This window comes from Petromyzon marinus, chromosome 6 (genome assembly GCF_048934315.1).
Source record: "Petromyzon marinus isolate PM22_M1 ecotype Great Lakes invasive population chromosome 6, UKy_Petmar_22M1.pri1.0, whole genome shotgun sequence".
Classification (NCBI taxonomy): domain Eukaryota; kingdom Metazoa; phylum Chordata; class Hyperoartia; order Petromyzontiformes; family Petromyzontidae; genus Petromyzon; species Petromyzon marinus.
Genome location: NC_133672.1, coordinates 6,635,586 through 6,651,690, shown reverse-complemented (window position 1 = coordinate 6,651,690; position 16,105 = coordinate 6,635,586). Strand labels below are relative to the sequence as shown.

The following is a 16,105-nucleotide window of genomic DNA, read 5'->3' as shown; positions in this document are numbered from 1 at the left end:
TTCCCAACTTACGAAAGAGGTCGATAACGTATGGTAAGTGTTCAATTCTTCAACGATACTTAGTGGTCACGCTTGCAGCGATAAAATGTAAGTTCGTCGTTGAGGATGTTTTTGGGAGCTGAAGAATGAGATAGATGTGAGTAAATGCACAATAGATGTGAGTAAAAACCTGCTCTGTGCCTTCAGGCTCTGGCTCATCCTCATCCGGTTCCAGTTCCCCCCACTTGACCAGGAGAAGGGCGTCAGTTACATTGCCACTCAAGCCATCGCGCAATGCAGGAGCTCAGCCCCCCCGGACAAAGCCAGCAGAATCACGCATCCAGCACGGTACCCTGCTGCTATACATTTCACGTCTGCCATCCCAGTCTCAAAGCCCCACTGGGTGTGATGGTGCCTGTGCTTCACTGTTTTAGAGGTTGATTTGTTCATTATTTCAGATGTCATTGCGTGTGTTACACTCCAAGCATAACCTCCAGAGTGGGATTTGACCTTTTCGATTCAGTCGAGTGCTGCTCTAACCACAGCTCTACCCAGCATTGGTAGTGTTAAAGTCGGATAATTAAACATGAAGAAGTGCACCATTGACACCAACTCATGGGAGACTATTGCCCAGGATCACTTCAGCTGGAAACAAGAGTTGTATTTCAAGGCTCCTAACATTATGAAACTCAAAAGCGGAAACAGGAAGAGGAAAAACTGGAATGGCAGAAACAGCACGCTGCAGCCCGACTTACTAATGCAGTTCCACCCACCCACTCTTTCTGGACACATGTGCCTGAACTGCGGCAGGATCTGTCAATCCCAGATTGGTCTCTTCAGCTATCTTTGGACCCACAGATAATCCATCTTTTCTATGGAACAAAATCATCCTATTTGCGAGGGATAGCCTATAATGATGATGATGACTTCTGGGCCATGATGCGTGTAATGTGATACCTGCATGAGTATTGGCTACTGCTTAACGTTCATCAATGTTCAAAACCATTAATTACATTTTGGGAATTTCAAGGCTTAAAAAAATCAGATTTAAGAAAATGTCTAGGGAAAGAAAAGCAATGTTACACAATACCGACGCGAGAAGACTGCAGTGGTTTTGACTTATCTTCAAAATGGATCCTGACAGAATACCACATGTGGTAATGCACACCTAAAAAAAAGGATCAATATGTGGAGGCAGACAAAATACCGCCGCGTTGGATTGATCAAGTGTGAGAAGACGTATAACTGCGGGGATTGGCAGAAAACGAAGCCGTGATATTTGTAAACGACAAACAGTAATGGGCGGGACTACATTCAGACCCACCGTCGCTGCTAAGCAGATGGACGGGGGCCTAAAGAAAAAGAAAAATGTGAATGCCTAAAAATCTCAAACGGGAAATCTGTTGGCACGGTATTTACGCTGCACGTAATAGGATGTGGTATTCTGCAGTCAATCCGCTTGCTTTGTCCAAGCGAGGATGTGCAAGATGCTATCCCTGACAATTGTCATTACTAGAGTTTATGTGCATTTGTGCACTAGCAGTTGCAAAGCTGCGTACTTATTTGTTGCGTGGAATTATGTGAATCTGTTCTCTTCAAGTCCGTTGTAAAAATCCCTTCATCCTTTCATGAGTGCCATGGTGGCAAGATTTTAACTACCTCGCCTAATATATGAGGTCGTGGGTTCGATCCCAACTGATTCCTGTATATTTGGAGTTTGCATGTCTCTCTCTCCGTGGTCGTGTGGATTTTCCTCCAGGTTGACGTAACGTCATGGGTTACGTAAGGGGCTTTCGGAAAAAGGGGGCAGGGTCGTCGTGGGGAGCCAGGGTAAGGACCGGCTGGAAGAGGGTCTCTCTCCTCGTTGCGGAGCAGTGTTGGCTGATCCCCTGCTCCAGGCAGACGAGTGAGAGCTAAAGGGATAGCCGAGGGTAGGGTCCAAATAGTATTTAGTGTCCGGGTGAAGGACCGAGATAGTGCACCTCCACTGGTGTGAGTGGAGGATGCCGAGTGTGAGAGTGTTTTAATAAACGGCAACAGCCCCTTTAGTATTCCTCATCTCTGCGTGGTTGTACTACACAACACTAAGATTAAACTGCAATGATGTGGTTCGTAAATCATAGACATGGAGTTACCTATTCGTAAGTTTTAAGTGTTAATCAGATTAGATAGTGTTGACATGTGTTATTGGAAGTATATGCAGTTTGACAAATATTCCCAGAAAATCTGCCTTTGCAAGGTTTTATTGTGTACACATTTTTATATTTGTGTATATCTTAGACCAAATCTCGTACAGACCAAGTGCAATTTAAAATATATTAATGGCAGCTGTATAAGTAAATGCAGGTACTCCTTTGATTGCTTGGGTTGGTGAATTACACAATAATGATATCTCATTTCCTTTTGGGAAATGAAAATGAATGGTACATTAGTTTAAAATGAGATTTGGCAATGACTGTCATTACTCCAAAGCAGTAATGGTTATGAATTAAATTAACACTTTCATTCAAGTGTGAAGATAGACTCTGAAATACAAATATTTCATATGAAGAATTGTTAATTTAAAATAGTCTCTGTCATGACTTGCCATGTGCCTCATGTTGGGTTTTTACACGTGATGAGAAGCTGACAATCCAGCCAATTAAAGAAAGATGAGCCTTTCATTCTGATGCTATTAAAACCATGTAGTCTTCTGTCATCATCAGTAGTTATATATTCGCTGCTGTATGAAGGCCTCTCTGTGCCATCGTCATTGCTAACAGCTCTGCGATGCCACAATCCATCTCACTCCTGCACATGAGCTAAACTCATCGCTCCACTTCCGTGGTGGTATTGCCACAGAAACAGTCGCTGTACTTGAGCTGCGCTTGAGCATGTTGGATTTGCTATCAGGGATAATCATTTTAAATGTTCTTACTTAAAAATATACTTCATATGATAAGAAATATAAATTGAAGTTCATAATTTCTCTCCATGCAGCGCGACTATATAATCCCTCGTCACAGCCATCTCTGAGACACACTTAAGCGTTTGTGCTTTCGCTGCGTTGTCCCCACCTGAAGAAGGACGCTTGTGTTGCTCCCGAAACGTCGTGATTTAATTTAGTTTTCATTTATTGTATTTTATTTATTTTTTACCTACATGACTTTACCGAAAAAACCAAAGAGTATGAATCCTTGCAGTCACGAAAGCTTCAAATCTAGAGTTCATAATTTTATTTTTTATATTTGATACATTTTCTTATTACATCCAAAATACGTTACAAGTGGATGTAAATATCTGTAAGCTATATGGTGAGCTTTGTTGTATTTCAGTAGATGGGAGCAGAGCAATTGGGCTACCGACCTATCTGGATTAATATTTTTCATCTTATACCTTTGTATGCTTTGGGTTTCTCAGAGCACCTCAATTTCTGGCTACATGTGAACAATTCATTCAGGAACTACTCATCCAAAAAGCAGGGCCTTACTGGGAAAAATTATCTTGATTGTCAGTGAAGCTATCCGGGAGAGGTAAATGTATGTACTGATTATACCGATTCCAGTATTACATAGATTCCAGTAGCGTATATCTGATTCTATACTGATCCCATTACTCTATATAGAGAAGGTTAATCTATACATTAGTCAGTTAATGAACTATAATCAACACAAAGACCAAGTGACTCTTTGTTCAAATGAGCATTGAGCAGTAATCCTCTCACTTGGTGGTCTTGAGCCAGTCGTCACAATTCCACATTTCCATGTTGGAGGCCAGTCTTTCGAAAACAACTACTGCGGATTTCTAACAAATTCGTACCCTTTTTATTGACAGCTGAGGACTGATGGGCTGTACAAATGGAAATGCTTCCATGTCATGGGAGAAACTATAGCCTTTAAACAGCAATATTAAAAAATATAGATTTTTTTGATGATCCAGAGAAATATTGTTGAAGGTTCTTTTTTTTCTTCAACATAATAAATGAATGAACTCTGCACAAAAATGTAATACTGAAGTGTTGTGCAAATATATGCATTGTCACGGAAGAAGTATACATTCTTCATGGTTTAAATGGGCTTTTAATTTGAATAGTACCAGGAAATTAGAAACCATTTTTTATTGCTTTTTATTTTTTGATATTAAATATTCACCCTGGGAAGCTCGCTTCATTCTATAGATGGTCCTGTTCTAGAATGTGATATTTAAGGCTTTTCTGCTCGTATTTTTACATGGGAGGAAACGGCGGTAAGCCATATGACAATCCACACGTTGGAGGTCAGTCATCTCAGAATTCACGCAGGTGTTCCATATCGAAATACTGTATGACATTTGTTTTTTTATATTAGAACACAGTGCACACTGTCATTGTCTCTTTTGGTTGACAGTAATCAATATGGGATGACAGTTATTGCAAGGGTTTAAATACTGTACCTGTCTGCATTGAGCCAGGTTGCGTTTTGACTAAGAGCACTTGAAATCTGAAAGTTGAGAATTCAAACTTTGATACGGAGACAATTCAGCCTGCCATAGAGCGAGTACAACATTGCTAGAATGTAAAGAGTGTGTTCCATAGGTGGACTGGCCCCTGCCATGGGAATGTGATTTTTTTTACCACCGGCTAGGACTGTCAACAAAGATGAGTATTGTCCCAGTGCCCATTTGAGCAGGGAGACGATTTAACTATAGATGTGCTTGTTATACCCAGTTCAGTCGACCGTTACCATTAAATGAGAGAGAGAAAAAACACAATTTTTCAAATGCTGGTTAATGTGCAGTTAAGGTGCAGTTTTTATTGTGAAGTAAAAATGCATTAACTGGAAAATGTGAGATATATTTGGTTGTAAGCTCACGGAGTGTGTAATTACAAGATGGATAACTCACCACTGGTATAGGTCACGCATGAGTTAACTCGAGTTTGAAATGTTGCATTAGCATTTTTAGGTGTCCGTTTTATCTGCTTCTATATGCATAATTATCCGTGCAATGTTAATGGACACGTTTTTCTGATACGTACAGTGCTATTCAATGATATAAATTCTTTATTTAGTGGCTCAAGCAATGACTTATAAAAATTACATAATATTATATTTCTGATTTAAAGATTTCGTGACTGCAGGGATTCATATTCTTGGTTCTTTCGGTAAAGTCACGTAGAAGGGAAACAAAATAATAAAAATATAAAACAATAAAATTCTCACGACGTTTCGACTGCAACACATGACGTTTCGACTGCAACACATGATGATTGCTTGTGTTGCAGTCGAAACGTCGTGAGAATTTTATTGTTTTATATTTTTATTATTTTATTGTTTCCCTTCTACGTGACTTTTCCGAAAGAACCAAGAATATATCTTAACACCTGTTTTGTTGCCAGAAAAAAGGGGAAAAACTATTCTCATATATTTGGTACTGGCAAAGGAGGTCCCATGATGTAATGCCGCGTGTTCACAACACAAGACTTATCGTCATAAACGCGGTTCTTCCATTTGGGGACGTTTTTCACACAATACGGAACGTGCCCGTCAACGCATTAAACGAGGCCTTGCCGTACTACAATTCTGCATGTGCAGACAGGATAGCAATGTTAATGCACACGATTTTCTGATACATACAATGCTATTACATGATATAAATTCTTTATTGAGTGGCTCAAGTAATGAATATTTTGGGACACACAATCGACAGGAAGTACAAGAGCAATGGGCTCCCATAATGCGCATGCATAATGCACGTTGATTTTACACCATATTAATATACATTCATTAACCCGCCCCCCCTCACTTCGCGCAAGAAGCGCACACACGTGTTGTCATCATATCTACGCCTCTATTTAAGGAACGAAGCAGGCGGAATTCTCCACAAATATGGCTGTGGCCTGATGAAGCTGGTTGTAATTACTGACGAAACGTTGTACTCAAATTGTTAATGTTATGACTTTCCTCTCCAACTCACCGGTGTGCTGTACTAGAAACGATTTGACGCGTTCTGCTAACGTGACAAACCTAACTTATTGGCTGTGTCGGGTGGTGGCAGGTTTAACGACACATTTATATATTTACGCAATATAACCAAAAAAAAACCTCTTATGGACTGTCATTGTGTTTATCCATGGTTCATAACTTTGGGTATGTGTTTCTTCAAATAACTAATGCAGAATTCATGAATGTATATTAATAGGCACACATAACCTTATGCCTCTGTAAAGGCATTTTTGCTGTGACTGATGTTTGCCCTTATTCAATTTTACTTCATGCACAGAACAATGCTGCCATCTTAATGAATGTTGCGCCATACAGAAGGGGAAAATATTTTGGCGCACATCACTGATGCACAATGCTGTGGCTTTTAAAGCCATGCAATAGTTTCAGGGCAACCTGTAAAACATTTAAGTTGTACAGGTTGGGCTTATGATGTTGTATAGCACCGATCCTCAAAGTGTATTATTGTAATTTGTTTACAAAATTTGGGTGTATATCTGTATTAAAGGTGAGCATGATATGTCAAATTCTGCCAATTCCATCCAACACTGATAGATGCAACCAAATTCATGCAAATTAAAAGAGAGATGGAGGGGCAGAGGGGAGTAGAGGCAAAGGGATGTAGAAGCCAGAGGCTGGGACGGGGAATAGTGGGTGGGCAGTTGTGCAGTGGCAGCGTGGGGAACTGGATGGAATAGAGTAATTACACAGTGTATGCATATTTGAGATAGGAGTTCCCTGCTGGATTTGGTATGCAAATCCCATGATCAATGGGGGTGGTCAGTGTGGTCTGGGTGGATTGGTGAGGTCAGGGCCGTAAGAACTCGGTGCGGTTTTAGTGGTCATGTTTATTTGGTCGTTTCTTTTCCTTCTCATCCCTGGCTTCGCATATGTTCTTCTTTTCTGGCGTTTTTTTGAAACAGTGGATCAATCAGGATTTTTCCCGACGATATACCGTAATGTTTTATACTGCTTGTTTAATTATTGGCTCAGGTCATCCTTGCAGAGAAGACTCGATGGGTGTATCACCTTGCAAATTAAACTCTACTGCCACTAGTGGCCATTCCAGGGATCGCGACTAAATTACGCACTGACAATTCCCCATTGTAAAGATGCTTGAATTCTATCTATGGAACCGTTTTTGCTTCATTTCTCATGACTGTTGATTCTTACCCTCAAGGTTCATGCATAGAATCCTACATGCAACAATCGATTGTTTACGATTTGTGCAAATTATACGACAGTGTTAAATATGGGCTATATCACACCTTACAGATTGTGTAACCTGCCGATGTTGGTGCTGGAAACAGGGGTCCGAAAGCGGCTACCTTCGTCGGGGAGTGGCGGCACGTCAGATGGGGCTGCCGAGTTGGAGCTGGGAGAGCGCTTGCTGGTGTCGGGGCAGAGGGCAGGCGTGCTGCGCTTTCAAGGCACGACGCATTTCGCGCCTGGTGAGTGATGCCCCCGTTGCCTAGGCCCAGGGGTCGTCAACCTGCGGCTCCGGAGCCGTGTGTGGCTTTTTAAGGACTGCTTCGTGAACATTATTTATCAAGGAGCACGGTCTCGTATTCACATACATTGTGGCTCTTGAAATATTGAGGCTTTTTTACCGTATTATTTTGGTAAACTGGACTCCCATAGAGAACCGGACGACTTCCATGGTGAATAGGACTTCCCTGGTCAACTGGCTCCGGAGCCACAGCTTGCCGACCCCTGCCCTAGTGGGTGACTTCATCATTTACATTTTGTATATATATAATTGGTATCGTTGTTTATTACAAATCTTGCTGTTTATTTCTGTATTATATACGTATATATTTTTTTTCCTATTATGGAGTGTTTACCGTGATTAACTAAATTGACAAAATGTTCACCATTTTACAAAAGGACCATCCCCTACAGACTGCTTAGACAAGAATATAAATGTTGACATCATCAAACAGAAATGTATTGTTAATGATGTCATTCTAGAAATCGATTGCAGCGGTCCCCACACAACACAGTTTTAAAATAATGTCACAATCTGTTACATCACTCATACATTATGACACGGGGGAAATGTTTCGTGTAAAGATGTGATAATTATTTATTCAACTTTATGGCGGTTAAACAATTATCCGTTTAGTATTTTTAAACATTTTGTTCTTGGGCTGTGCAGGCGAGAAGAGAGGATGGGGAGTTGAGTCTTGGGCCTTATTAGGCGTTGTTATTGACCAGTGCTTGCCAATGACATAGTCACTTGCTGATAATGGAGTAATTATGAACACAGCTTGACTTTACAGGAACTCCTATGAAAAAAGTAATAAATAAAGCTCACAGTGGGTAGAAAAATAAATATGTACAAGTTTGCTCAACAATTGAATATGTCTGTTGGAGAAACACAGCTGCAAAACATATTTTAGTATGCATACCAACGTAAACCTGGATCAAAATGATGACAAAAACCGGCTGATTGTATGTATGTTGAACTTCTTCCGCACCATACATAGCCAACCGTGCTAATAGGAGGTGCAATTTGAGAACATTGGAGTGCTTTTGGAAAACTGAACTTAAGATTAATGGTAACATACCAACGTCCATAAAGATGAATGTTTTTTTTTTAAACAGTGTATTATAACTCGCTGTGGCTTATAGAGAAATAACAACGGCTAAACTATATATTGAGAGTTGTATTCTTGTAATTATATTTACCGACAGGAATGAGGAACACATTATTTAGAGAACATGCGCAAGTTCGAGACATCACATTGATTGTTAAGATGATGACTGGTGGTCGAGACTAATGACAGTGGCAGCCAAAGGAGGGTACACACCCGAGAGTACGTCTACCACGGAGATGGAGTGATGCAATCACCTCATGTGCAGGCACTAGACTGATTGTTGCATCGCACGATTGATAAATGGTCCGTTTCAACACATTACATAAAATCCGTGATCTGGTTCCGTCTGTAAAAGATGTGATTCCGGACATACAATACCCTGGTGTCTACAAACTAAGTTGCCTCTGTGGTAGTAGTTACATTTGAGAAACCAAACGCCACGTCTCGGACCGCATTCGTGAACACAAAGCAGACCTTAAACATGGTAGGACCAACACCTCGGCCGTGGCAGATCATTGTTATAATTCAGTAGGCTCACATGCCATTGACTTTTCCAAGACAGAGGTTCTTTGTAAGCCATCTGGCTACCATGAGAGATTCGTTCATGAGGCTATCCACATATACAAGCACAGAGACAATTTCAACCGAGAAGATGGATTCTATCTTAGCAATCATTGGAAAGATTTGATAAACCATTTCAGGTCTTAATTGATTGTTCACGCTTACAGTGGCTTTCAGACAGCATACATTATAAAAAAAAAATTTCGTCTCCCCCCTACTCTTTTCAGAATATAGATGGACTAGTCCTAAATAAACTGCCAAATCGCTGCGCGTGGCGCTAACGTTTTTTAAATAAATAAATAAATGCACTGTTTAAAAATACATTTATGCAAACCAACACACCTGAAGACGACCGTTTGTGTTATGGTCGAAACGTCGTGAGAATTTTTATTGTTTTATATATATTTTATTATTTTGTTGTTTCCCTTCAACGTGACTTTACCGAAAGAACTAAGAATATGAAAAATGGTGACCACTTAGGGAGACCAGCAGTGGATGGATCGTGGCTTACTCTTTGGTTATTTCGGTAAAGTCAGGTAACTTTACCGAAAGAACCAAAGAGTGTGGATTCCTGCAGTCACGAAAGCTTCAAATCAAGATTGGATCGTGGCTTATTATGATGAGACAATGTGTGTGCAGTAGCACGTTGTGTCGTAGCATGCATTCAAGTCTCAAGAGTGGCAGCAAAGGACTATGAGCGATGGTCGCAGCATTGGAAGGCCTGCAGCCAACAGTGATCAGGCAATAACTGATGATGATGACTATGCCATGAAGGATGGCAGTGAAGAGATGGATGTTTATGTTTAGTATTATCAAATTGTATTCCACTCTAAAGCTGTGTGAGGTTGAATATTGTAACAAGGAGTGCCTGAGGACGGCACCACATCTGGAAATATTTCCCCAGAATTCCCTGTGGAATGTAACATTTTTAATACTTCCATGTGAATTTCGTTTGATTGACAGGACACTGTGGTTTCTTGATTTTGTTTTAACATTTGCTTATTATTGTCATTCGTTGACTGCATTTAAATCAATGTTTACTCTAAGGAGTGTGATACTTTGACGTAAAAAACGACTGCAATAACTATTGGATATCTGATAAGATGCAAGCCTTTTTCTGCTGTCACCTTGTGTAAAACATATATTTGGTTATGGCCAAGATGATATATTTACTGTATTTTATCATACGGCAGGTAAAAAAAATGAAATGAATGTTTGAGCTGGGTCTTCATTAGAAAATGATTAGAATTTCAAAATGAAAAATCTAATTTTCAAGAAACACTTTAAAATATTGCTTAGTGTTTAATTATACATCCTTTATTCAAAGGTCACCTCAGGCAGTGAGAGTTGAATGGCATTAAGGCATGTGCTGGGGTTAGTATTGCAGTATATTTGACGGCCGCAGTATTCTTTACAATATTGATATTCTGAGCGTTATAAAACACTGCACGTGGGATTCCGGGTATTTGCACGTATGGTAGGACTGAATGTGGGGTTTACACCGCTGTCTTGGGTTGGTAAAGAAGAGGTGAACACTTCTGCGGGCTTATTCTTCGTGGTGAAACACTTACATTTGATTCGTTTTGCTAAAGTACCATCATTAGCCGTGATCTATCCACAGCTTGATGAAGGTTTCTCCCCCCCCCCCCAAGCTTCCCACCCACCATCTCGCACTGTCTCACAATGCAAAAATTAATATCGCTTCGGCGCCCGAGCTGAGTCATTGCTTCAATTCTGTAGTGGACATCCTCTTGGCTGTGTTCCTTTCGACGAGAGCATATTCAAAGTTAAATTGAAAGTGTCTCAGTGCTGAAGTAACAAATGGGGTGTTGCTTAAATTCATTGGTGCTCCTAAGCCAGTAGTGGAAAGTCTAGATTCTTATGGTGCTAGCCAATCTGTCCAAAATACAACCACTCATAATACAGGTGTTTGGGGGGGGGGGGGGGTAATTACAACTAGCTTCATCAGGCGATGAAGCTAGTTGTAATTACTTTGCGCAAGATAAGCGCACAAGTATTGTAATAACATCTACGCCGCTAATTAAAGAAATGAAACAGGTGGACTTCTCCACAAATCTGTCTGTCGCCTGATGAAGCAAGTTGTAATTACTGGCGAAGCATCATACTCAGATTGTAAATGTTGTAGCTTGGCTCTCCAACACACCGGTATGTTGTACTAGTAACAAATTGGCATGTTCTGTTTATGTGACAAACCTTAATAATTGGCTGTGTCGGGTGGTGGCGGGTTTAACGGCACATTTATATATTTACGCGATCTAACGCAAAAAAACCTGTATTATGGATGATATTGGTCGTGAAAGCCTACGTGTTAAACACAACCACATTGGTTTTTGCTTTGCACATTAGCGTGTACACTTGTTGCATTTGTGGGTGGAAGTATGTTTCCCTACTATAAAGCATGGGTGCAATGGCAGCTGTCATAGATCATGCCGAGAGCTGTAAATTCAGCAGTAAACACAGCAAACACAGACCACTTTAAAGCCAACATTGACCCAGGCTTAACAAGGGTGTTTTAATTGGTCAAATCAGATTAAATATTTAGGAATGAGACTTGGATAAGCTTGTGGGTAAGTGTTCAAACACCCTTGTCAGTCTGCGTTCCCTAAAGATACATACCATGATCTGGTAGGAGTCTCTACAGTGTGACATTTCCAAATTGAACAAATGTGCCGTAATGCTAAGCTAAACATTTATAATCCAACGTTTCTGGGCTGCACTGTGCTATCCATCGAATTTAATTGTTTAACGCAGAGTGAGATGAAATTTAAAGAATTACTGCCTCGCTTGTGGTTTGTTTTTGAAGACTGTAAACAGTGTATTGCCTCGTAGCATTTTTTGTAAGCATGCTGAAATCTGGTCATGAGTTCAAATCACGGTGGAGTTAAACTCAATTCATCATCCCTCTGGAATTGGATCAAATTAATTCCACTTTGTCGAAGGTCAACGGTGCACATATTGATAAATATTTATCTTCTTACAAGCCAGTCCATTCATAACTTAAAGCTTTCGTGACTGGAGGAAATAATATTCTTGGGTCTTTCGGTAAAGTCATGTAGATAGGTTGAAAGAAAATAACAAAAAAAAGAACGAAAATTACGACGTTTCGATCGCAACACAAGCAATCGTCATCAGGAGAAAAATAAATAGCGGGAAAGCTGCTGAGGCAGGTTGTGTGACGTTACCGAAAGACCCAAGAATATCCAGTCCATTCAGTTTCCCTATTTGTAGTCCATACTCTATCCGCAGCTAGCATGCAGATAAGTTGGTGATCCTGGTTGAGCACTTATATATATTCTATCTTCCTATATTGTGGGCCAGTCTATCCATGGTTCAATGTTGAGTTTACGCAAAGTTGCATTCATTTTTATTTGTCTCGAATAAATTATGAGCTGAGTCAACCTCTGACCAGGAATCGAACGACAGCGCCACCCAGAAAGTTGTTGTTAATAGAGCTCTCTTACCATAGTCACAAAGAAACTGGACCTACTCGCTGGCCTTTTTTCACGGTGTCTTTACTGTTTATTCACCACTGATGTGTTTCTGATTATCACGGTTGGCTACGTGTGGTGCGAAAGAAGTTCGACATAAATACATACATGACCGTGTGCGTGCACCCACAGGACACTGGTACGGCATCGAGCTGGAGCAGCCAAGCGGCCGCAATGATGGCTCCGTAGCAGGTGTGCGCTACTTCCAGTGCCCGGCCAAGCACGGAGTATTTGCACCCCCGTCACGCGTCCAGAGGTACGGTCCACTGCCCATCCGGTGCCGCATTTTGGTAGGCAGCGAGACTTGAAGCTGCAACGTCCTCCAGTGATGCCCTGCTGCAGACTATTCACGAGTTCTGCAAATTAATTATTTGTGAATGTTATGTTTATGCTCGTGGGATGAACAAGACACAATGCAAACAAGACGGGTGATAGACACGAGAGGAATCACACGAGGCAGTTATTGTAAACAAGACAAACAAGAGGCACAGTGGAAACAAGACGCGCAATACAAATGAGACAAACAGGAGAAAGGAGATAGGAAATATAGATGAGACGGACAGCAAAAATGTGACACTACAAACACATGAAGTGAGATGAATGATACAAGTCAAAACATGCGAGAGAGGTAATGCAAATGAGAAACATAAAAATGTACTTATAAAATACAACATGACTACAAATGAGACAAACGCTGCTCGTGAAATGGACAATATACTTTTCATACTGCATGAAGAACCACCATATGGTGTGTCGTGACAATCAATTGAAGTGACCTTCAGAAGAGGCTGTTTTCTAATAATGCGTATTTCACTGGATTGTTTTTTTGTGTTTCACGAGGCTTGTGCCCCATCCATTCTGCCAAACAACAGAGTGGCCCACTAGCCTCATAAGTAACGGAAATTGTCCAGCGGTCGACTCTTGAAGATGCCTGAATCGAAGACTCATCAAGATGCCCGCAGCAACGTGTGGAGAAAGGTTTGAGAGAAGATGATTATACTCAACATTCTGCCTAACCCACAAGACCACACTTGGATTACGAGTGGCTGTGTGACCCTACGTGCTCAACATTTATGAACCGTGGCCTAGCTTTCTTGCTACAATTTTGGGTCAAAATTAGTTCAATGCTCAGGTGGGTATGATGTAGGGTATCTCGAGTCTGTTGCTTTGTAGTTCCTTTGAAAAAGATCAACTTGATTTTTACAGGCCTGTTTGGCAAAATTTTTTTGTTGTTTCATTTTTGATAATTTCCCAATGCAATAATAGGTCTTCGTGTCTTGTCACAACATTGGATTGCCTGAAAATTCATGAAACATTGAAGGACTTTAAGTTGCTAATTGTGCCGTTGTAATAATTTTAAATGACATTAATAAGGACTGTGATATGCAATGTTTTGATATAGCAAGCTGGATTATTCAGGCATGAGAGGCCAGTTTAATGGTCTATTCACCGTGGCACTGATGAGCAGGAATATGCATTAGGTCCTTGACAAGGCACTTAGAAAAACTTAAGGACAAGGTGAAGGCTGCAGGAATAGGTTCGTGCTCATTATCAACATGTTCCACTCCTGCACTGTAACATGCCTTGACGCCAGAGAGATGTGAAGACAACAAAACCATACTTCCCCAGGGCATAATTCACTCCTGACATACACCTGCATTACTACTGCTCCCTTGGTAACCCAATTTCTCAGAAATGTTTCTTATTCCAACAATGAAATACGTTTTTTTAATACATTCCAGAGTCTATTGATTACGAATATGTTCAGGCTTTCTTAACCTGTGATCACCCTGTGCAGCATAAAAATTCAGCTCCGCACTTGCTCCCATGCCTTATGATGCCATTAAGCACATGACCCCACATGGGGGGGGGGGCGAGTGCAATTGGGTGCGGCGCAACCGTTAAACCACCAGCTGATACCCACCAAGGGGTGTCCTCATGCCTGGCTCCCAGAAGGAGGGAAGAAGTAGGCTTGCATCTCAAGGTATTTGACAGCCCGGGAGTACCAAGAGTCGAGGCCTCGCGGTGGTCACATAAAAATGGTAGGCAAGCTGGGCAGTTGTGGGCCACGTGCCATGTCAAGTGCGATAGGCCTGACATCTGACAAGAGCTTCAGTTCTTCCACAGGAATACACTTTACAAAGAGGACCTGACAAGCCCTGGTCAGGGAGAAGTCACGTGCATCTCGTACAATGTTTTAGGTCAGTGGATGGGCACGGTCATATGCCACGAGTGGATCGGGCATTCTTACCAACACACTAGTGCCAGGGGGTTGCCAGTGTTGGGGCCCTTCTCCACTATACATAGGCATGCTAAGAGGAAAACTGCTTTATTAAATCTAGCCCTGATATTTAAATAATACTCATGTAAACAGCATATATAAATACATGTGTAGTGACTGACTTGGAGACGTAAGTTCTTGGAGGCAGTTATTTTATTTACACCGAGCACACTTTGTACAATACACACCCTACACTGTTACACACTCCTCTGTCTCTCGCTTATACGCAACTTTACACTGGTTAACTAGCCTACACACAACGCTAGCCGTCTTGACACTGACGGCGCTGAATTAAGACAGCCAACTACGTCTATCAAGTGATGACGACAGCGACAATGGCGGCGAGACGACAGCGATGATGGCGACGATCTTCAGCAGTAACGACGGGGATCCCACTCCAAACGACAGCCCCGAGGTCCCCTCCTGGGGCCCCTCTTATACTGTCCGAGTGGCCTGGCTCTGCCCCGGTCACGCCCCCCTTCTGGAACCTTCTAGCAGGTTCCCGATGTGCCCCTTCCGTAACCTTTCCCCTAGATCCTTCTCTGGTCTATCATATGGCCTTCTGCCAGTCAGGGTTGCTATAAGATGCAGATCCCCACCCCTGCCAGCAACCAGCGTTATGCTGCTAAGTGACCAATTCTATGTCACTACACATGTACATGTATGGCCCTTTTGTCAATCCACTGCTGACTCAGGACCCCCTGCCACACCATTTTAGCCTAAACCTGCAATTTTCCCTATTAAATCCAATATTTTTATTAATGTGATGCGCAGCTGGTGAATATTGTACGTAGCGCAACATAATTAACTTTGGTATTTACCACCCTGTACAGCTGACACAAGCACTACCCTTAGATGCTCTCGGCTTGTTGGCCCTGTCCATCCTGACACTAAGGCCACCTGTTCCCACATGGGGGATCGACATGTCTTGTCCCTTGCTCAGGAAAGGCTCACTGAATATTCAAAACACTTATTATACGAATCTTGCATTGGGATGTTGAACCATTCCTTTGTTGTGTTTGCATATGGGCAGGTGTTATCCCCTTATATACGAGGGAATATCACTCAAAGGTTCACACAGATTGGTCATGGATCCATTTGTTTTCTAACATCACCAGGCCATCTCGCAGCCCCGCATGTTTATCCATCTTACAGCACATAATTATCTCCGCATCAGCCATCCACCCTGCCTCCAGTGATCTTGATTACACGCATATG

General features: G+C 41.6%; 1 protein-coding gene across 6 annotated transcripts in view; it reads left to right on the top strand.

Annotated features, from left to right (window-relative positions):
- LOC116939621 (CAP-Gly domain-containing linker protein 4-like) overlaps positions 1-16,105 on the top strand; it is an 89,473-nt gene that overhangs the window by 51,039 nt on the left and 22,329 nt on the right. For 4 of the 6 annotated variants that reach the window (XM_032948242.2, XM_032948243.2, XM_032948244.2 and 1 more), the window contains 3 exons: positions 187-327; positions 7,247-7,387; positions 12,739-12,862. In XM_032948242.2, the coding sequence (XP_032804133.2) occupies positions 187-327; positions 7,247-7,387; positions 12,739-12,862 (406 nt within the window). The remainder of the gene's footprint in view (positions 1-186; positions 328-7,246; positions 7,388-12,738; positions 12,863-16,105) is intronic. The other 2 variants (XM_076063087.1, XM_076063081.1) reach the window with 1 other exon arrangement.